The sequence below is a fragment of the Macadamia integrifolia genome, chromosome 2 (genome assembly GCF_013358625.1).
Source record: "Macadamia integrifolia cultivar HAES 741 chromosome 2, SCU_Mint_v3, whole genome shotgun sequence".
Lineage (NCBI taxonomy): Eukaryota > Viridiplantae > Streptophyta > Magnoliopsida > Proteales > Proteaceae > Macadamia > Macadamia integrifolia.
The window spans coordinates 15,757,850-15,780,926 of NC_056558.1; the positions used below are offsets into that span (position 1 = coordinate 15,757,850).

The window sequence follows — 23,077 nt, forward strand, 5'->3', positions numbered from 1 at the left end:
ATCACTGGAGGGGAGTGGAAGGGAGCTTGCTGTAACTCTGTAAGTAATGAATCATCATAGCCGTAGAACGTAGCTTCCAATTTACCACGTGAAAAATAGATTATGGTAGCATGATTGATTGAGACTAGATGCAGAGCTTTTTCCCTTCTATTTACTGGCACTCCACCACTTACATGAGGGATTCAGATCCTCCGTTTTCTTCTGTCAAGTGTAGGATATCACTCTCGGTGTCTCGGTCTGCTCTAATCAATTTCTTAACGTTACCCTGTCCATTACCATGGTTTTTTTTATATAAAGTTATACTCCTTTTAAGACAAGTGCTCCTAAAAGAAGGGCCTGTGAGTGCCCAAAATTATTATAAAATGTTAAAAAGTACAATCTCTATCCACAACCTTTCCTAAAGTTGGAACGCCCAAACCAACGCATTAAGAGGATAGAAATTCCATCCTTATTAGGCCTATAAAGCATGACGGATGAAATGGACAACCTTACATTTTGAACTATTATCTTAAAATCAGCAGTAAATCAGGTTACAAGATTTCCAAAAGAGTAGTGCAAGGCCCATCGGCTGTGGAGGGCGTATAGAACTAGGCACCTCAATGCGACAGCCAGCTATACAGTGTCCCTAGGTGGCTCCTAGTATAGTGAACAAGAGCTTAGGGGTGTAAGACTTATCTTGGGATTACACCATACCAACCTCTTCATATATATATATATATGAAGAGGTTGGCATCATCATCATCATAACAAGAAGGGATTTACAGTCTTTACTATTCCATTTAGTTGGGAGAAAAAAAGAAGGGACTAGCAAATTCCTAAACAGAGATAAATATAGATACAGAAAAGCAGTATCTCCAGTTAAATATTTTGGCAGATTACAGAGAGCAACAGGTGGGGAAAACAGTACATCTGCTAGATTTGCTTCCTGTGCCTATATTGTAATGGCAAGAAGAGGATTCTCCATTGGTGGAATTCTTAGATTCTCCATATAATATCAAGTAGATGCAACACATACACAAGGGTTTGGTCTATTTACTTCCCGGCTATATCTTCAAACATTCGCTGTCCAACCATGGTTTAAATGATCCTTCATGCGACAAGTTCTGCAAAGAAAAATTTACGACCATATTAACAAGAAATACTACTAAATGCAACCTAACCCCCACCATACAGCTATAAGTTGTGCAAGAGACACCCCTGAAGCTGAAATGAAAACAAATTAAAGCCCATGCAACAACAGGGTGAAAGATGGGAATGAGAGCCCTGCGAGACAAGCAGCTTGAGTACCCTTTTTTGGTGGTTACAAGGCAACTCTTACCCCGCCCACATCCACCCACATGAAGCAGGATTTTATCCCATTTGTTATGTTTCTGTCATCTATTCCAACTAAGAATGAGGTCTTACTTTCTTAAGCAGCCTGGAAAAAATGTTGAGTAATATTGCTCCAAAACAAAATCAATGAACAGTTTTCACCTACCATTTGGCATTCACTAATTCAACAGTACGTATCATGCTCCTCTTTCATTATAGAAGCATTTTCCTCTCTTTTTTCCTTCTGTTGGACAGATAACAAAAAGATTTTATTGCTAGGCGAACATAATAGTACAGCTAATAGAGTACAACATCTACAACACCTATAAAGGCCGCAGCCTAAAAGCTCTAGGCCTTTCTATGTGATTGGATGGCCCATGTACATTGTAAACCTATCTGCGCACCCTCTAGCCAACCCATCAGCCAAGGAATTAGCAGGTCTCTTTCACCAGGATGGAAAGAAAATCCCTTGACCAATTAGAGTGCTCACCCACCTAATCAAATGCATATACTTCAAGCCCCAATTGCAGGTTACTCCAACCATCATAACACGGTGGATGAGTCTCCCTCGATAGAATTTAACCAACCATTGGCTAACGCCAACTCCATCCCTTAATGAAAGACTTTAGTTCAGCTGAGGCCAGAGAACACCAACAGGATATGCACCTCATGATCTCTTACCAGAGTTCCCAAGGCGTCACCTAGGCAACACGTCCAAAGGCAGTTTTGTAGGGATCAAGGTGACTGTCGCCTTAGTGTAAGGCACTGGTCTGGCACTTGGTTTGGTACTTACTTATGCCAAATATCATTTAAAACATTTACATAAAATATTATTCATAAATAAGAAAACATTCCCAGTTTGAATCCAATAAAAAAAAATAGTTTAAAAATCAAATTCCAAAATGATAAAAAGTCAACCCCTCATTTCAAGAACAAAAACTAGATTTTTTGTTGTAAGGGCACTTTTCAGCTTTCAAATGCTAGGATTTTTCCTAAATCTAAAAATTCCATAAATCTTATTACAGTAAAACATTGCTAAAAACTAAGTGCGGTAAAATAATCTTTTGTTGTCCATAACTTTATTTTCGTTCAGGCATTTTTTCGGTAAAATAATATTTTGATGTCCATAACTTTATTTTCATTCTGGCGATTTTAAAAACATTTGCACACCTTAATAAGTTTGACTGGAACATAACTTTGTCAATATTTGTGCTCTACCTAATACAAAAAATCTCATGTAAACACAAAATCATTTACCTAGTCAAACTTATTATAGAACAAGAACATTTCTCTAAATGTTGATTGTTGATGACTTGATGCGGCTTAATGTTGATTTCTAATGACTTGAGGTGGCTTAATATAGATTTTTTAGGGTAATTTACAGTGCCACCCCCTAGAAATGCCAGTATTATAGGAACACCCCTTGCTTAATACCAAATAACGTTCAGACCCCCTGCCGTCAGTCTCTAAATACATAAGCAAATGAACCTTAGTTTTCCACCAAATTAAAACCAATACACTGCATCTTAGTCCTTGAAATAAATCAAAAAGTAAAATGAAAATTCTTTAAAATTTAAATGAACAAAAGAAATTAGTAAAAATTCAAACACATTCGAGGAAAAACTCTATGATATAGAAAATATGTGAAGTTATCTATGGAGGTCCTCAGCCCAGTTACACAGAACTAGTGATTCCACTCACGTAGCTGTTACGTTGCACATAAACAAGTGGTATAAAAGCTGGTGAACAATTTTGACTGAGAAGTTACTCTCACCTCCACATAAACTAAAGATGTATTTTCCAGAAAATCTCAAATCGTCTCAAGTCTCGATCAAATCTTTAACCAACTATTTGGCTAGCTATACAAATCCAACCTAACATTCCACTTTATCAAGATCCATGTTTTTCCATTAAATATAGGGATGCCAATGGGTGGACTTTATCAATACCATACTTGACCTCCTTAAGATACCACTAAGTAATCCATAAGAATCATCCAAAAAAAAAAAAAGATACCGCTAAGAAAATTTAAGATTTCTGGGTCCTTCCAGCAAATTTAGAGCTCCATTTATGTTTGTAGTCAAATCTAAGATTCCTTCTCCCCTGGTCAGTGTTCTGATTCCCCCAAAAATAGGTTTATTGTGAATTCTTGGGGCCTCACCCCTTCTATTTGTAAAACCCACTCCTCCACCTCCCCCCCTATGCGAAGGCTGGGTTTGTTTTGTTGTATATTCTATTTCTATCTTCTTTAGCAATGAATTTATTATTCACCCAAAGAAAAAGATACCACTCAACCCTGACCTGCCACTCCCTTTCGTGTGAAATATGGATGGGCTTACCAATTTAACAAGTCAACCAGGGTGAGAGACTAGGTTTTTCAAAACCCAAACCAAGCCTAAACTGATCTTTGATCAAACCAGACCCAATCATTAACAGGGGAATTACCATTTGACCCACCTCATTGGCATTCCTAATTAAATCATGACCACTCACATCTTTATCAACACTTCAATGTTAACAGCTAATCTTGGCATTTCAGGTTATTTATTTTCTTAACCTGTCCTGCATCAATTAGGCTCCCGACTTTGCATCAGGAACTCACTGAAGCACTTAGTGAAATTCATATAGATGCCTGCCCATAAGTGTCACACTATCTATCAACATTAGCATATCGAACTCAAAACCAAATGCTCTACAACTTTACTTGGGTAGATATATGCCCTTAGTGTTGGTGTGTATCAGCATATCAAAATCAAAAGCCTTATGCAGTACAACTGTAGGAATTCAAACAAACAGCAAATGAACAATTTTCATCAAGGAAGAAATTACCTGAATGTGATAGAAAAATCCACGCAAGAGGTTCAAACGTATTAAACGATGATGTGGACCTCGAACAGAAGTGAACACTCGCTTAAAGTCTACAAAATATAGAAAAAAAAATCCTTACATTGAATTTCAACAAGAGCTTTTTGTAAAAGATATAGCAAGGGAAGGAAAACAATAAAACAATAGATAGACAAAAACACACACATATTGGCATCCTGTAGGCATAAGACCCAGAGAGGCAAAGTCATGTAAATTGAAGCATACTGCCTAATAACCGGAGCTAAACTTAAATGGCAATTTATCTACCACATTCCCTTAAAATTATCACTATTATTATTTACTGATAAGTAAAAAACATTTTAATGAAAAAAAAAAAAAAGCAGGTAATCCCAACTGTCAGATATGGTAGAATGATGGGGCTGGTGCAATGATTGCCTCATTTTGAGAAACATGAAGGATGATGTGGTTAATCCCAACGATCAGATAGGTCAGGACCCTGGATTAGCAAATTTAGTGGTCCAACTCAACATCTCAACCATAAAACCATGTTTTGAACTTTTCCCCTATATGAATAGCTTCTCTTTAGCTCCAACCTTGACTTTCTTTTTGCCACACGGAAGACTATTTGGGCTGACATTTACAGCTGGGTAGGATGGTAAAGCTACCTGGGTACTTATGCACAAAGATTTGACTACCGGCCAAGCTGTCACAAGGCTATAATGTTGTCAGTTGCACTACCACCTTCCCCATCCTAAACAACCAATATCCACAGCTTCCTCATCCACACGAGGGGGGGGTATTAATAGATAGTTCAAAGTAAGGAGAGAACTCTTCTGCACGACATTACAAAGAGCAGAAAAGCTACCAGCCCCTACATTGATTGCTCTATGGTATAAAGGGAAGGAAATACCGTATCTAAGAAGCATTTCCCAGTATTTGAACAAGATGAAATAAAGACTTCCACAGAAAAGGGATACTTTGAAAGAAAATAAAATAATAACACTCCATCACATTAGGAGTCCAGCAATCACTAAACTCTCTAGCACAAGCCTTAAGCCACCAACCAGTGCCCTCTGCATAAGGAAAGTTATAGATATAGGCTCACAGCTCATGACCAATGGTAGGAGAGGATAACAATGCCAACTGAAATGGAAGAATTAGAACTAAGCCAAATGATGCCTGGGCAGGTCAATCCAACAGCACCATTTTGGAACCACCATGACGAATTGCAACCCAAGAGAAGCAAATTTCAAACTTATATGATGTTTCTTCCACCTGAACCACTCCTGCCTACACTCTGTTGAAAACTTGGTGATGCAATTGCATCAAAGATTAATCCTGTATGGATGCCTATGACTAAGTTTATAAGGCCCACAAGGACCAGTTGGCAGTCCAATTGGCTGAAATTGAGCTTTGGGTAATTATATTATAGGTTGGGCCTTTTATTTTCTTGGGTTTCATTGTCATGGGCCTAATTTATAAGCCCATTAAGCAGAGTAAAATTAGTACATAGGATTAGTAGTTAAATTAAGCAATGTATTAGAGTTAGATTAGGATATTTAATAGCTTTTAAGAGTTCTATTTTGAGTCTATTTACTTTAAACAGGAAAAGAGGGCGATTAGGAGTCCTTTCATGGGTCAATTTAGGAATTTCAGAAGGTCTTTATATATGTAATAAACTCCCACATCAATCAAGGATGTTTTGATTAATTTCAGTTTTCTAAATAGTTTTAGGGCTGTTGAGCAGTGAATTCACGATTTGTATTCCAGATCTGATTAATGAAGGCTCGGTTTACAGTTGGACCAGGTTTCAGCATAGGTTCGGGATGGGCTTTAGTTTTTGGGCTTTATCATTGAAATGGACTGAAATATAGAGCCCAAAAAAGCAAGGATTTAAAAGGGTGCAAGAAAATTAAAATTATCATTAGTGGGTCCCATGTTGGTGATAGTTGAATACGGATTTATCTTATCTGAAGTTGTTAGTATTAGAGTTAGCTAAGATATTAGGGTCCTTAGCTGTCTAGTTAAGAAAATCTTAGTACTTGAGCCAATCTAGGAGATTCAATTTTGTTTATTCCGTTTCTACAAACAAGTAATGTAACCACCCCGCTCCTCTTCCACGATATAAAATTAATGAAATGAGTTGAATTGATGGTTTAAGCTTTCTCTCTCCTGTCTTTTCTCTGTCCCCTTGGATTGGTAAGGGATTTTCTCTCTCGCCCTTATTTCTTCTCTCCCTACCCCACTGCTACAGTCACTCATCTCTTGTCTCTTTTTCTCATCTCTCCATCACATTTACTCTCCTATTTCTTTCTTCTTTTATTTCTGCCTTTTCTTCTCTCTCCTCCATTGATTTGTTAAATTCACATCCAATTATTTTAGAAAGATTTTATCCCTTCCCTCTCAAGATTTGGTTATTTCATCTTTCCACTTCTTATCAATGCTTCCTATTTTTCCTCTCTCACGTGGTTACCTCTCCCTCTTCCCATCGATTTCCTAAATCTTAGGCCGCTTTCATGCTCCATCTCTTCCATAACACCCATTTATCCCCTTTACTCTCTCCTCTCAATTGGCACCGCATGAATCTCCATAAATTAGGCAAATTAAATTCTAATTTATTTCTGGAAATTATCCTTGAACTCTAGTGGTTATTCTGTTAAATCTGACCATTAATTGTAGGATCAGATCTGGCCCACATATTGTGATCTTGTCCCTTCCCATTAGTGGGCCCATTACTCACAGGCCAATCAGATCCGTCAGATCTGATCGAATCTGCATCACTGATCTCCCTCCTAAATTTATTCATCTCTAAGATGCGGTGTGATCTTTCCTCTCTCTTCTCTGTTTCTCTCACTCTCTAATTTTCTCTAATTCTTCCTCTTAAAAATTTCTCACCAAACCAAGATACTGAGAGTGGGAAGGTCTGTTTCAGAGTATACTGCTCCATTACAACCACCAAAGACAATCAGAGTATAGTTTTTGCTCCATCACAACCACCTAAGACAACAGTATGGGAGCAAACCAGTCGGGCCCAGTCGGTTTTGGTCAGGTCTAATTGATCACCACTAATTTAAGTCCCACATAATTACCAACTGTTTAGTTAATTGGACCTCATAGGGCCAGGCAATTGACACATTTATAATCAGTCAGTCGGTTACCGGTCCATAATCAGGCTATAATTGACCTATAAACAGGCTAATTTGGTTAATTAGGCGACAAACATGCCATGAACTGGCTGAACAAGCCATGGACATGCTAATCATGCTATAAACCGAATTTAACTGGTCAGTTAGCAGTGCCTGATGTAGATCGAGCCTGCAAAAGAAGGGGGCTGCTGGTTCCATTGAACCAGACCAGCCAGCCCCCATGTTGGCCCATCAAGCCAACCCAAAACCATAAATTAATGTTCACATGAACAGTACCCATGATCAGTAATTTGATCCCTTTTGTTTCCTTTTTTGTGTTAACTAGTAGCCAAAGTCAGATTTAGTCTTCTAGAATGTTTCCCTATTGTCTAATGTTAGTTTCTTAGTACAAGTCAGCAGTTAGTTACTAAAGTCATTAATTTTTATTTTATGTTGGTTTACCTTTTTTTAGTGTGTTTGTAATTTGTAAGGTTGTGCCTAGCCTATTTAAGAGAGACCAATGTAATCAATTGGAAAAAAATAATGATGAATGATTTAGAGATGACTTATGCTGTTTTGTTGTGGAATGCAGTTGGGTGAGAGGCCCTTGGTGAGAGGCCCAAAACTGAACCTTCTTCTTCCCCCTTCTCAACCCTCCATCGATTCTGTTTTCCCTTTCTCATTTTCTGTTTTACATTATTTATTAAGTGTAACTTGAAGCTTGAAATCAGCCATGAAGACCTGACCAGTGGAAGACCAGAATCAACCAGCCATTGTCAGGGTTTTGGAAACTTGGATCGAAGTCCAAATCTCCCAAATCAGCCAGCAGTTCAAGCTCAACTTTTGAAGGATACCTAGACACAAGTTAGAAGGGATCTTCATTCCAATTTTGAGGATCATCTGATGCCAGGAGCCCTAGTTTCTGAATATTGGTAAGAGTTTCCTAACTCATGCAGAGAGCATAACTCTCAATTCAACCATTGGAATTGTCTCATCTTTTGAAGGTTTGTTGACCCATATAGGACCTTCATCTACTCTTAAGTTTCAGCTCCATCCGAGCTATGGTTTGTAAGTAATCGAAATCTTCTCTATTCAGCCAGAATTTCCGATCCTGCCTAGAATTAGTATCACATGTGACTCTAGTCTTGCAGCAGTGTCAGTCATGAGCCTGTCGGGCTGCAGCCGCACACCAAGGACTACTAAATTGGTTTAGGCCCAGAACCATGCCGTTTACCATAATTGGCCTACAAACAGGCTAATTTGGTTTATTGGGCTATAAATAGGCCATAAACTGGCTGAACAAGCTATGGATATGCTAATAATGCTATAAACAACCTTTACTTGGTTGGTTTCCAGTGCCAGTCACAAACTTGTCAGGCTGCAGCTGCACACCAAGAACAACTAAATCTGTCTAGGTCTAGAACCGTGCCATTTACTAACTGGTTAGTTTTGGTTGGGCCTGCCAGTGTGGGCCAGCTCTTGACTCCCACAGACAACAGGATGAGTAAATACAAATAATAAACTTAACTTAATTCTAAGTCGTTGTCCCAAGTAATAGGGGTCAGCAACACAAACCCAGTTTCAACATCCCACTCTAGTTAAACCCATGGGAGCACCGAGTAGGCATAACAATGTGCTCCAAATGATATCTACATTTAGAAACAATTCCAAGTTCTTTGGCAATCAATTAACAGTCATCAGTGTTGAGCTCAAATAGCAGATATAAGAATGTTGAGATGGATGTGCAGCAAAACTAAGAAGATAAAGTAAAGAATGACCATACTAGAGCTGATTTTGGAGTTGCCCCGATTCATGATAAGCTCCGAGAAAGTCTTTTGAGGTGGCATGGTCATGTTCAACAGAGGCCTTGGGATGAACCAATAAGGAGGATGCTCTGATTCAGATTGGAGGATCTAAAAGAACTAGAAGCAAGCCTAAAATGACCATGGGAGAAGTGGTGAGGAAAGACATGCACAATTTATGACTTGTCCAAGGTATGACCTCAAATAGAGCTGATTGGAGGACTAGGATCTATGTTGTTGTGTTCCTACCTTTTTACTTTCCCTTTACTTTTACTTTTCTTTTTGACTTAGTTGGGATAACGTTGAGTTATTATTGTCGTTGTCACAAGCCTTGTGTGCTATCCGTAAGTCTGCTTTTCATCTTTTATGAAGTGAAATCAATGATCCAGTCCCTGATATTGAGCTCTCAAAGAGCATCATTGATGACAATTCCATCATGATCTACTCAATGCTTGTTCTCTAAGATTTTTGAGTTCTTCCCTTCCAAATATCCCTAAAACTTTTTAAAGAGAGACATTCTCTCAGAAGGAACATGTGCTGACAGTTCAATGGGTGTCTGAAATAGATATAAGGTGCTTAGCAAGAATGCCTAAGAACAACATTCAGACATGCCCACATATGAAAACAATAATTACATTTTTCCTATAGACAACCAGCAGGATCCAACAATAATTATGTTCTAATTTTCATGCCACCACATATATTACATTTTCTTTCTATGAGGAAGCCATCTCTTCCTTCATCACATTCTCTCCCCATTACCTCTTTCTTTAACTTTTCAAAGAGGAAAAGCACTTAATGAGTTAAGTAGTGAGGAAATGCAAGTCAGAGTCAACACATCTGGATATGGCCAAAGAAACAGGTGTTTCCCATTAGATGGGTCCTAATACACTATAAGTCGGTCAAATGCCAACATATTTTGCTTCAATGACACCCATTTAGAGCACAAGCCCCATGACTACTCTAACTCTGGTTCCTCTGATCAGAAACTTCAACTTAATACAGAAGGATTACAGGTAAGATGGGAAGGAGAATTTGCTTTTACACGGTCAACGCATAGAGGCTTCTCTCCGCAAGACACCATGTGGTAGGATGATGTAGCAACTTCAATCCTTTGGATAAAGAGAGGGCAATGGATAGACCACATGATGCAGATTAATCACCAAAAAAGGCTTATTTTGTTAGGAATAAACCTAGAGTTGGGTTCCATACATGTTGGGCCTTTGATCCCATGTGTTTTGAGTGTAATAGACAACTTTTATGGGTCTAAAAGGGGGCCCTAAGGATGCATACGAGATTACTAGTTAGTTTCCATTTTCATTAGTTTCCTTTTTAGTTGGGTTTGATTTGAGTTATATTTGTTTTCTTAGGAGTCAAGTTATTAATTGAGTTAAGTCATTAGTAGTTAGTTTCCTTATTCAACTAGTTTCTAATTTCAGTTAGTTTCTAATTTCAGTTTTTAGTAACTATTGTATTAGGAGAATTTTTTGTTTTCTTTTTTAGGAACCTTCTATTTTGTAATTCCCTCCCCCATCAACATTATAAATAAAGAAAAGGAGACTCCTAAAGCCTTAGATGATTTTGATAAAAAAAAAAATTAATTGTTGTTGCTATTGTCTTCTTCATGAAGAGTTGTCTTGTGTTTGATCAAGGATGATGGAATTGGTGTTTGATTCAATTGACTCTTTGCGGTGTGAAGCCCAAGAGGTTCATTTCAAGTGTTCTTCTTCAAGTATTCTTCTTCTTCCTCCCTCAAGTATCCAAGGTACTACAGATCTGTCCCAAGCTCTACAGGTATTAGAATCAATCACTCTTAATTCTGTCCAGAATTCCTGTTAGTTTCCTAATTGATTCCCTTACACCTGAGACACTTCCAGCCATCACCTTGGACTGAAACTTTGGTCGAACCATCACCTTCACTAGGCTGAAACTCGATCCTAGTTTGGGCTGATTTTGACCATCAAATCGGGAAATATTTGAGATCTCCTGAATTCTATCCTGCAGTGAAATCAACCCAGACTTCAGATCTGTTCTGTTCTATTCTGATTTCTATGATTTACCATGGTTTTGTTCATGTTGGGTGGACTATTTAAGACTTGTGTCAAACCTCATTAAGCCTTACTCATTAGATTACTAATCTGATCTGAGAATACCTAACCATTGACATCGATAGCTTGCTGGTTTATCCAATCTGGTCCTTCTATTCTGATCTATTGTGCTGTTGTTTGGGCTATTCATGGTTGTTCCCTGATAAAAAGTTCCTGCAATTGAGACTTGGTTAGTCCTTCCTATCCTAGTCTACATTACCACATGTCAAATTTTATACTCAACTAATGTGAGTCGACTCTACAGGAGGATCACAAATTCTTCAATGAATAGAAGCAGACTTACTAGCCAGCACCTCAGAACAATGAATAGAAACTGAGAATAAAATAAAAGATAGAGAACAAAAGAAACAGATAAAGAGGGGTAGGAAAGGGGTATAGGGGACTATCTCAGTCCATAGTCTCTCACCGAAGGCCTCTCACAACTTCCCAGACAAAACTCTCTTTTTTCTTAAACTCAAAATTGTCGGGGAATACACCCATTTCTTATTTTTTTTAATAGTAAAGGAAAAGCAATTACAAAAGTGATGGGGAAGAACCTCTCATATGCAAGCCATGGTAAGTCACCAAATCCAAAACAAATCCCTCAGAATAGAAACTCCTACTTTCAAAAACTGAGAACTGGAAGTAGAAATTAATCCTAACTAATAGCTATTACAAAGATAAAATAGAAAGTAACTAAAGCACATTGACAGCTCAATCTCCCTTGGAAAATAGGTCTTCACACAAGTAACAATTGATCTTCAAGGCTAATCTCCTCACAGATGACCATGCGGGCCCACAATCTGAAAAATAATCTCCCAAAGGATACTCCACACAATCACCAAATTTTGTTCCCTGATTTATCGCCAAATTTTTCCCCATACAAGCTGGCTGTCATCACCGAAGTTAGTGTCAATTGATGCATTGGCCTAAAATATAGGCATAAATCTCCCATGACAAAACTAGTTCATGGGCCTTCTTAGCTGGTTTGATGAAGACAAAAATCTGGGCAGATTTCTGTCATCAATTTTCTACATCATCAACTTTAAACCATGTACCCCAACGCATGTGTACCGTACTCCAACCAATATTGCACTCTCCCATTTCCTTGATTTCTCAAAGCCCTATTGTCCCACTTGGCAAATCAAACCAAGCCACATTGCAAAACAAGTGATCGTGAAGAGAAGCTCTCTCATGGCCGTGAAGGAACCTTTTTCCCAAGAAGAAATAAACCACAGCTTCAAGCATGATAAGCACTCAAGATAGAGGCCCCCCACTGGGGCCTAACCCAAAATGGGGAAGCAAACACAGATACCAGATATTCCTAACAAATTCAATGCAGCACCATACCTCTACCAAAATGTACCCAAAACGGTATTAGGAGCAAGTTCCAACTTCCAAGAACAATACAGCTCTCTTTGTTATAGTTTAAATTTATGTTTATTTGACAACAACAACAACAACAAAAAACTCAGCTTTATCCCAACTTAAAGGGGTCGGCTAGATGGATCCATACAAAACAGAATTGGAAAAGTCCAAATAAAAGTTAGGGAGGGGAGAGATAGAAAGATGAGAGATGAGCATAGTTGTCATGGCGCCAAGGCAAACCAAGGCGGTAGAGGGTTGTCTAAGCGCTTAGGCGAGAAAGCACCCACCTTAAGGTGACCAAGTGTTATTTTTTATTTTCCCTATTTCCTAACATTATTTAGTAAGCTATATATACCTTGTATCATAAAAAATCAAGACAAAGCCACATCAAGTCATTAAAAATCAACATTTAGCCACATCAAATCATAAAAAATTAACATTAAGTCATATTAAGTTATAAAAAATCAACATTTAGATAAATGCTCTTGTTCTATAATGAGTTTGACTAGTCAAATGATTTTATTTTTACATGAGACTTTTTGTATGAGGTATAACATAAAACCAGCTTACCAACAAGTCTAAGATTATTTAAATCTGAGTTGTAATGACAAAGTTATGCTCCGGTCAAACTATTTTTAATTGCGCGAATGCTTTTAAAATCGTTTGAATGAAAATAATTTCATAGATATCAAAACAAAAGATTATTTTACTGGACTTTTGGTTTTTAGCAATATTTTGACATGACAGAATTTATAAAATTTTCATAATTGAGAAAAACCCTAGCATTTAAAGTTGAAAATCACCCCTATAACCAAAATCCAGCTTTTGCTTTTGGATTGGGGGTTGACTTTTTATCCTTTTGGAATTTGATTTTTAAACTATTTTTATTGGATTCAAATAGGGGATATTTGCTTATTTATGAATAATATCTTAAGTAAATGAAATAACAAACCTTTACTTAAATGATATTTGGCATAATAATGTAGGACTAGATTTGATAAGTCAAACTAGACCCAAACTGCAGGAAATTTTAAACCAAAGAACAACCACAACCAATCCCAATACACCAGCAAATATCAGACCAACAGAAAAGAGGTAAACCAGTAGCTCTCGATCTCAGTACCCAATACCACTTAGGCCAGATGTTAGTTGATCAAAAAAATAAAAACCAGAAGCAGTAATATGAAGCAATAGTCCCAAAACAACAGCAGAAAAGGGAAGAACAGAATAGGGCAGATCAGACAATCGATTCTGGTTATATTCTGGAAGAATCACTACAGGACAAAATATCGGAGATTTTGAATATCTCCTAATGGCTGCACAAAACCAGGCCTACTTTGGATCGATTCTTAAGGGGGTACAGGGGAACAATCGACCAAAGTTTGGGAGCCAGCCAATGGCTGGAACTGGTTCCAACAGAAGAGGCCGATTGCCTCTATTTCAGGAATTCTGGGCAGGAAATTAAAATTATAAATACCTGATTGTAACAGCAATAGATCTCTGAGAATAAAACTTGAATTAGTTGAGAAAGAGCAATAAAACTTGAGAAACCTCCTAGACTTCTCGCCACAAGGAGTCGCTTGGATCAAACACCAAACCCGAGACCTTGATCAAACATAAGGGAAACCTCAACAGAGACCAGCAGCAGTAGCAGCATTTTTTTCTTAATTCAAAATTGTGGGCCTTAGGTATGAGCCCTTCTCTTATTTACAATGATGGGGGGTAGTGTTTAGAAAATAGAAACTCAAAGCTTCTAATTATTAACTGACTAAACTACTAACACATAGTTACTAAAACTGGAAATTGTAAACAACTGAAATTAGAAACTAACAAGGACTGAAATTAGAAACTAATTTAACACTTGAAAATAGAATAATTAAGTAACTAATAACCCCATCAATAGCCCAAACCGTGGGCCATTAAACCAGACCTGGTCAACCCAATCAGGCACTAGGGTCGACCCTCTTCTTCCTTCTTGAGTAGACCTTCAGATCTGCATCAACTCTCCCCAGCTTGAAAACATTCTTCTCCGACAAATGGGCAATGGACATGTAGCACTCATACAAGTCGCGATCAAGTCTCTTGAAGTCATCAGCATGAATCTAAGTACAATCACTATGGGAATGGCCCTTCTACTTGACAAGAAAAGTGTGATAGACGGTGCCACGGTGGGTACTCTAGTAGTTATCATCCAAGACGTCTTCAATAACTTCAGAAGTAAGTGGCTTCAGTTGGGGCAGCCTCAACATTTGTTCCGTGTCTCCATCATCTGAATGGTGCCCAACATAAAGGTGAAGATCAGCCACATTAAACACGTTGCTTATGGTCCTATCATCAGGCAACTCAAGCACGTAAGCATTAGGTCCTATACATTTCAGCACCTTATAGGGACCCATCTTCCATGGATGTAGCTTAGTATTGACACCCGTCTAAAACCATTTGATGGAGAACCTTAGGGAAGAGGGGAAATTAGAGTAGAGAGGGGGAAAAAGGAGAATCACACTCAACACATTCATTCAATAATCAAAATCACTCTCTAAATCTTCAATCGATTACAGCCAATATATAGGAAATTAGAAACTTAACTGAAATGGAAACTAGCCTAAACTAGGAAACAACTATAAAAAGGAAACCAAAGCAAGAAAATAAATCCTACTCCTACGTTCAAGTCTGGAAAATAAAAGCATGAAATAAAATACTAAGTAAACTACTAATTTTATTTCCAACCCTTGTTGAACCAAAACCTTGGGTTGGACCGGTTCTTCTTAGCTCTTGGCTTTCAAAGCCGGTCATGCTGGTCCAACCAAAAAAGGGCAGCCGTATCTGCATCACCGTTCAGGATTTACTAGAATCATCACCATATCCCCAGGTTTGAACTCTACATAACGTTGATGACGATCAGCGGAAGCCTTATACACCTCATTGTTCAAGACAATACGTCGTCGAACGTTGGCATGCACCTCAGTATTATGACGCAAGAACTCATTAGCCCCATTACTAACTCGAGCTTAGGGTGGGAGTAACATAAGATCAATAGGTCGCTTAGGCTGAACTCTAAGCAAGATCTCAAAAGGAGTATGACCCGTTATCCTATTCACTGAGTTGTTGTAGGCAAATTCTGCAATATCAAGAATGCAAGGTAATGTCTTCTCATAATCTCGAACCAAACACCTCAACAGATTTTCAAAACTACGGTTCACCACCTCTATCTGTCCGTCAGTCTGTGGATGCAATGCAGTCGAAAAATTAAGCTTTGTATTTGTTTTCAACCACAATGCCTTCTAAAAATAACTCATGATATTAACATCACGGTAAGACAATGCTACTTGGCAGCCCATGTAGTCGCACTACCTCCTTGAAGAAGAGTTTTGCAACCTATTAAGCATCAAAAGTCTTGCGACAAGGTATGAAATGAGCCATCTTAGAGAAAGATCCACAACCACCATAACGGAATCATATCGTTCTCTAGTAGGGGGTAGTGCAAGAACAAAATTCATACTAACATCAAGCCACGGTGCATAAAGAACAAGTAGTGGAGAGTATAAACATGTGTTCTGTTTTTCCCCTTTTGCCAACTGACATACACGACACCTCTTGATCACATAATCGACACCCTTTGCAATGCATGGCTAATGATATCGATCCGTCACCTGTGCAAGAGTCTTATCCTTCCCAAAATGTCCTCCCAATCCTTCTCCATGTAACTCCCGTATGATGTGATGACGTAAGGAAGAATTTGGAATACAAAACCGTGTGCCAAAGAATAAGTACCCATCATTAATATAGTACTTTAGGTGATGTCCACCCTGTTGCAAGTCCACAAAGACAGTGCTGAAATCAGGACCAAATCCGTACTCACCCAGTATCTAATCAATGCCAATAACATGTGCTGAAAATGTGTTAAATGTGAGCACTTTTCGGCTGAGTGCATCAGCCATTGTGTTCTCTTTTCCCACCTTGTACTTCGTAGCAAATATAAACTCCTGCAAGTAAGCTACCCATTTGGCATGCCTGTGGCTAATCGACTTTTTTGAATATAGGTGCTTCAATGCCTCATGATTAGTGTATAAAATGAACTCCTTACCAATGAGGTAGTGTCTCCAATGGCGTAGCACTTGGACGACTGCATACAACTCCAGATCCTATGTCGAATAGCACTTCTTGGCTTCATTCAGTTTCTCACTATAGAAAGCGATGGGGTGTCCTCCTTGCATTAACACTCCTCCTAGCCCAACATGTGAAGTATTTGTAGCTACCTTAAATACTCTGTCGAAATATGGTAGGCGTAAGATGGGTGCCTCTGTCATCTTCCTCTTCACAAGAGCGAAGGCTTTGGTCACTACAGTTGTCCATTCAAACTTCCCCTTACTTGCTTTCATACATTCAATGATGGGTGCCATAACTGCACTAAAATTCCGAATAAATCTCCTGTAGAAGGAAGCCAAACCATGCTACGGACTTCTGTTAGTGTCTCAGGTATAGGCCAATCAGTGATGCTCTTGATCTTCTCTGGATCAGCTTCAACCCCTTTTGATGATACTATAAATCCAAGGAATACAATCTTGGGAAGCATAAAGAACACTTCTTGAGATTGATGTATAACTTCTCTGCACAGAGTACTCTCAAGACTTGCCTCAAGTGATCCTGATGCTCTTCTTGGTTCTTACTGTATACCAGAATGTCATCAAAATAAACAACCAAAAAGCGACCAATAAAAGGCCGAAGTACCTGTGTCATAACTCGCATGAAGGTGCTAGGTGCATTCGTCAGACCGAAAGGCATGACCTTCCACTCGTACAAGCCATCCTTGGTCTTCAAGGCAGTCATCCACTCATCCCCAAAACGGATGCGAATCTGATGATAGCCACTCCATAGATCTAATTTGGAAAAGACCTTTGCCCCCGGACAGCATATCCAACATATCATCAAGTTGTGGTATAGGGAACCTATACTTAAGTGTTATCTTGTTGATAGCACGACTGTCCACACACATACACCAAGAACCATCCTTCTTCGGCGTGAGTAAAGCTGGTACCGCACACGGACTTAAACTCTCCTCAATGAAGCCCTTCCATCCACTTGCCGTTTCAGCTTGGCATGTTCAGTAGGACTAAGTCTGTAAGCGGAAAGATTAGGTAAAACCGAACTAGGTACCAAGTCGATAGCATGCTGTATATCAAGCATGAGAGGTAGCTCATCTAGAGATCATTAGGGACTAAGTAAGAAAAATCAGATAGGAGCTCTCTGATAGGTACACTATGTGTTACCTCAGGTTGGGGAGTGACTTCCCGAGTAACAAGAGCCATAATCATTCCAGTTTCATGACTTGTGTGTATGAATTGCTTGTAGGGAATAGCTAGCAACTTCTTTATGGGCATAGCTACCACCTTCGTCTCAATGTCAATGTCCTTCTAATTTGATCTTAGGGATCTCCGTCGCCGTATTTCAGCCAACACATTACTCAGATATAAAATTGTAGGAACACCCTTCCACATGAAGGTACACAGATTTTTCTTCCCTCCCAACCATGGCATCATTGTCATACATCTAGGGACAACCAAGCAATACATCTGTGAGTTTCATTGGAACAACATCACACCAAACTTTTTCTTCATACCGGTAAAGTTTCAAAGGGACTGAGCACCGCTTGTTCAACTCCAACGTATTACCATTCAGCAAGAATACCTTATAAGGTTGAGGATGTGCGTCAGATTTCAAGGTTGCTTTCTTCACAAAGGCTTCAGAGACAACGTTGACACAACTGCCACTATCAATGATAATCAGACAAGTATGCTCACCTGACTTCATACGGCTATAGAATATGCAGTTACGTCGCCAGTCCTCTCCTTTGGTTTCAACCGCCAAAATGCGAGTAACAATATCTATGCCATAAGAGCCATCATCATTAGTGTCTTCCATGTCATAGTCATATCCACCATCATCATCATCATCTAAAGGGTAAGGGTAAAGAGCTTATTCATCTTCCTCATTGGAATCTTCAACTTCAGCTACTACATTAACCCTCTGCTTATGTGGGCAAGACTTAGCAAAGTGTCCTACCTCTTGGCAATGGAAGCACTGTACCTTATTACTACCTGTCATGGGTGCCTTTCATTTGTGATCAGTCTGTGGAGGAAAAGTGGACTTTGGGGGTACTGGGCTACTACTAGGTTTAGTGGCTGAAAAAATTTTCTTAACCTCCCCGGCTTAAAAACCAAACATTCTACCTGACTGTGTTATAAACTCCTCTGCTCGTCATGCCTTGTCAAAGCAATCCCTCACTGAGTACACATCAACACCAATCCCCATGTTGATTTCAGCTCGCAATCCCAGTTGAAACCGAGATAGTAGTTGTCTCTCATGCTCCCCTATGCCTGTGCGCGAATAAAGTGCATCAAACCTGATCATGTATTCTGCAACAGTCATAGTCCCTTGACAAAGATAATTCAACTGATCTTGTATACGAGCTCTAAAATTACATCGTAAATATTTGTCAGATAGTTCAAGCTTCATCTCCTCCCGAGTAATAGGCTCCCTACCACGGTCTTCCAACTCTAGCTCATAAGTTCTCCACCAATCAAGAGAAGCCTCAACTAGCTTTGCATGAGCTAGTTTCATCTTCCGTTCCTCATGTAAGTCATAACAGTCAAAATAATCATCTAAAGCAGCTACCCAATCATAGAACAGTTGGGGATCATGTCTACCATCAAACTCCTTCAGATCGAGCTTGAACTTCTGTGAATCTCCAGAGTACCTCTGATATGTGGGACGTTCAATCTCAAAGTAACCCCTTATGTGTTCTTCAAAAGTATGTTGCACTACAGGAACCCTTTGTGGTGCCCTTAGATTAGGGATACGACTCCTATTAGCCAACTGAGCAGTTATATTCAATGGGGCTTCTACTTCGGGTGTTGTATGTGAGTCACCGGTAGGTTGTTGTGGTTGGGTCTCCACAGCCAACAATCTTGCATTCAGTTCAGTCTGCAAAGCTTGTTGTTCAACCTTCAGTTCAGTACACATATTTTGTAGCACCTCCATAATAGAAGTTAGGGTGGGGTGTTGTTCTCAGCCATCCTCTGATACCACTTAATGTAGGACTAAATTTGACAAGTCAAACTAGACCCAAACTGCAGGAAATTTTAAACCAAAGAACAACCACAACCAATCCCAATACACCAGCAAATATCAGACCAACAAAAAAGAGGTAAACCAGTAGTTATTGATCTCACTACCCAATACCACTTAAGCCAGACATTAGTTGATCAAATAAATAAAAACCAACAACAGTAATATGAGGCAACAGTCCCAAAACAACAGTAGAAAATGGCAGGACGTAATAGGGTAGATCAGACAATCGATTCTAGTTATATTCTGGAAGAATCACTACAGGACAAAAAATCTGAGATTTTGAATATCTCACTAATGGCTGCACAGAATCAGGCCTACTTCGAATCGATTCTTAAGGGGGTACAGGGGAACAATCGACCAAAGTTTGGGAGTCAGCCAATGGCTGGAACTAGTTCCAACAGAAGAGGCCGATTGCCTCTATTTCAGGAATTTTGGGCAGAAAATTAAAATTATAAATACCTGATTGTAACAGCAACATATCTCTGAGAATAAAACTTGAGTTAGTTGAGAAAGAGCAATAAAACTTGAAAGACCACCTGAACTTCTCACCGCAAGGAGTTGCTTGGATCAAACACCAAACCCGAGACCTTGATCAAAAACTAGGGAAACCTCAACAGAGACCACCACTAGAAGCAGCATCTTTTTTCTTAATTCAAAATCGTGGGCCTTAGGTATGAGCCCTTCTCTTATTTATAATGACGGGGGGTAGTGTTTACAAAATAGAAACTCACATGTAGTTACTAAAACAAGAAATTGTAAACAACTGAAATTAGAAACTAACAAGGACTGAAATCATAAACTAATTTAAGACTTGAAAATAGAAACTAATTAAGTAACTAATAACCCCATCAATAGCCCAAACCGTGGGCTATTAAACCAGACCTGGTTAACCCAATCAGCCACTAGGATTGACCCTCTTCTTCCTTCTTGAGTAGACCTTCAGATTGGCATCACATAAATAAGTGCCAACACACAAGGCGACATGCAGTGCAACAAGGCAACCTGCCCCTAGTTCTTTTGGCACCTTCAATCTGGATCCGATCACTCCTCCTCACTAAGGCATTCTCAGGCCTCCTTTGAACATGGTCATACCACCTCAAACGATTTGTGCAAAGCTTGTCGTTGATCGGGGCCACTCCCAAAATAGCTCTAATATGCACATGCCTAATCAGTTATCATCCAGTTATAGGTTCCACAGTCAACAGGTTTCAATAGGTTTACTTTGACATTCAAGTAATGTTCTGCCATTTTAACAGTTCGGAAGAACCACATTAGCCCTCCATATGGCAAAGCATGTCCCTGACCTAGGGATTCCTCACTAAGTGTGCTCAGCTAGAGAAACTTCTCACTTAAGAAAATATAGATATACAGATCACTAGGTGTGTCATTTTGTGCTCAGCAGTTGGTTATACAAATATACGTTTGAAGACTAAAACATAGAAGCCATACCATACAGTAGCAACAAAAGCCTGTCCAATAAACTGTAGACTAGAAAACGTATAGGAAGAAGATATGCCTACTCACCATCATAGTAATCAAAATAAGAAAGGCTAGTCTCATCAGTTTGGTATGATACCAAACGGCCCCGCAGATCTCTAGTTTTCTCCAACCGCTTGTTAGTACATGCTAAATGTTTGAGGTCTCTATACTCCCGATAGCTATAGGGCATCCGAAGTAAATGCATAAGCCTCTCTCGGTACTGAGAAAAACTACTATCACCGAGACTGTCAATGCAACTACAGTCATCTTCATCCATCTATAAATTTGCAAACACCAACATTGATCAGAAAAATATAAATTTCAAAACAAGTGCTATAGAAATAGAAAACAGAGCATCAGTTAGGCAATGAAAACAATTTACATACAGATGAATCAAGAGAATCAGGAAAGAGAGATCGTCGGAACTCCTGTCGGCCGCAATGTGGAGCATATTTTGGTTCTTCTTCTGAATCAGTTTCACCTTTGTCATCACTATCAGATCTCACATCATCATCACCATCTAATTCTACTTCTGAATCAGTTCCACCCTTGTCATCGCTCTCATATCTGACCACATCATCACCGTACTCCAGAATCATAGATTCCCCATTTTGTCTAAGTTTACTGAGGAATAATGCATAACTTTCATCCCATGGATAAGAATTCATATCATCCTTGTTATCAGGATAGAATGGTTGGTAAACAGCAGGACTGTAAGGTTCTGATTCCATTTCATTTGGCATGTATCCTTTTTTCTTTTGGCTTGAAGTATTATGAACTGGAATTTGCCCGTTCTCCGTCTCATTTAACGACTCATCCCACCACTCATACTTAACACTGACAGACTTCCCTCCCTCATCCTTCATCTCATAAATATAGGATTTCTCATCTGCCTTCAAATGATCCAAAAATCTCTTGTAATCAGGATCAGTATCATACTCCTCTTCACCATCTGATTCATCATCCACATTTAAAAGTCTCAGGAATAGTGTGTAATCAGCATCAGGAACTGGATCTCTTTTAGCATCACCCAATATATCTTCTTTATGATACGAACAAGGAGTGGACTCCAAACTGTCATCATTAAAGCGTCTTCTTTTACGGCTCGTTGACATACACAGATCATACCCATAATCACTCCATGCCACTCCCCTCCTTTTGTTAGCCCACATAGGCGCCATATTAGGATATTCAAGAACGTATACTGTCTGTGAAGCTAAGCAAAAATCGTGCTATTCTTGACACTCAATCCGTTTAGCTTCAAACTGGGGGAAAAAAAGAGCTTAATATTACAAAATCTGCCAATAAAAATCCAAATTAAACCCAGATGAAAAAAATGCGGGAAAAGAGTCAACAAGAAAGCAAGAGATTGCAAGTTTCAAACTGCATGTTAAGAATTAATAAGAAAAGTTCTCCAGCAATGTAGCTAAGCTCAGTAACAGACCGTTTGCGGAAACAACTATCGCCTAAAGAACAATGCGGTTGATCAATCCAGTAAACCAAAAAAAAAGAGATGAAATTGGAGATCTCAAATCATGAATCACAGAAAAAGGTGCAGTACAGCCAAATCAAATAAGTCGCATTTCCCATCCATTATTGTGACGAGGGTCGTAGAAAGTAGAGAGACTCTCACTTGACTCTCGACGACTGTGTGGTCGGTTGATACGAAGCTCAAGAATGCACCAGAGACGAACTGATAAGGAAAAACCCTAGGGCGAGAGCCATCACCCACCAGTCACTGACCCGCTTCGACCACCAGGGTTTCTGAAACTGCCTCCAAGTTTCAGAATTTAATTTATGTCGTGTTCTTTGGGCCGAGTACCATAACTATGGGCTTACAAGACAGGCCCATATCCGTCCACAATATGGAACGGTCCGGCCAATCTGGCTTATTCGGGTCATGCGAAAATTGCAGCACTAGATATAAACTAAACCAAGGCAGTTGAGCTGT

The 23,077-nt window shown here is 39.1% G+C and overlaps 1 protein-coding gene across 4 annotated transcripts; it reads right to left on the bottom strand.

Moving 5' to 3' along the window:
- Positions 1-757: 757 nt before the first annotated feature.
- On the bottom strand, positions 758-22,917 carry LOC122069010. 4 transcript variants are annotated; one of them, XM_042632957.1, is made up of 6 exons: positions 22,760-22,915; positions 21,513-22,391; positions 21,172-21,403; positions 4,141-4,229; positions 1,478-1,555; positions 758-1,103 (listed from the first exon to the last, which is right to left on the bottom strand). In XM_042632957.1, the coding sequence occupies exons 2-5, from the start codon at positions 22,305-22,307 to the stop codon at positions 1,496-1,498; spliced, it is 1,176 nt and encodes a 391-aa protein (XP_042488891.1). In that variant the 5' UTR covers positions 22,308-22,391; positions 22,760-22,915; the 3' UTR covers positions 758-1,103; positions 1,478-1,495. The 4 variants fall into 4 exon arrangements, with proteins under 4 accessions (XP_042488891.1, XP_042488875.1, XP_042488870.1 ...); XM_042632941.1 differs by lacking the exon at positions 1,478-1,555 and having other exon boundaries at positions 21,513-22,424; positions 22,760-22,917; XM_042632936.1 differs by lacking the exon at positions 1,478-1,555.
- Positions 22,918-23,077: the final 160 nt, after the last annotated feature.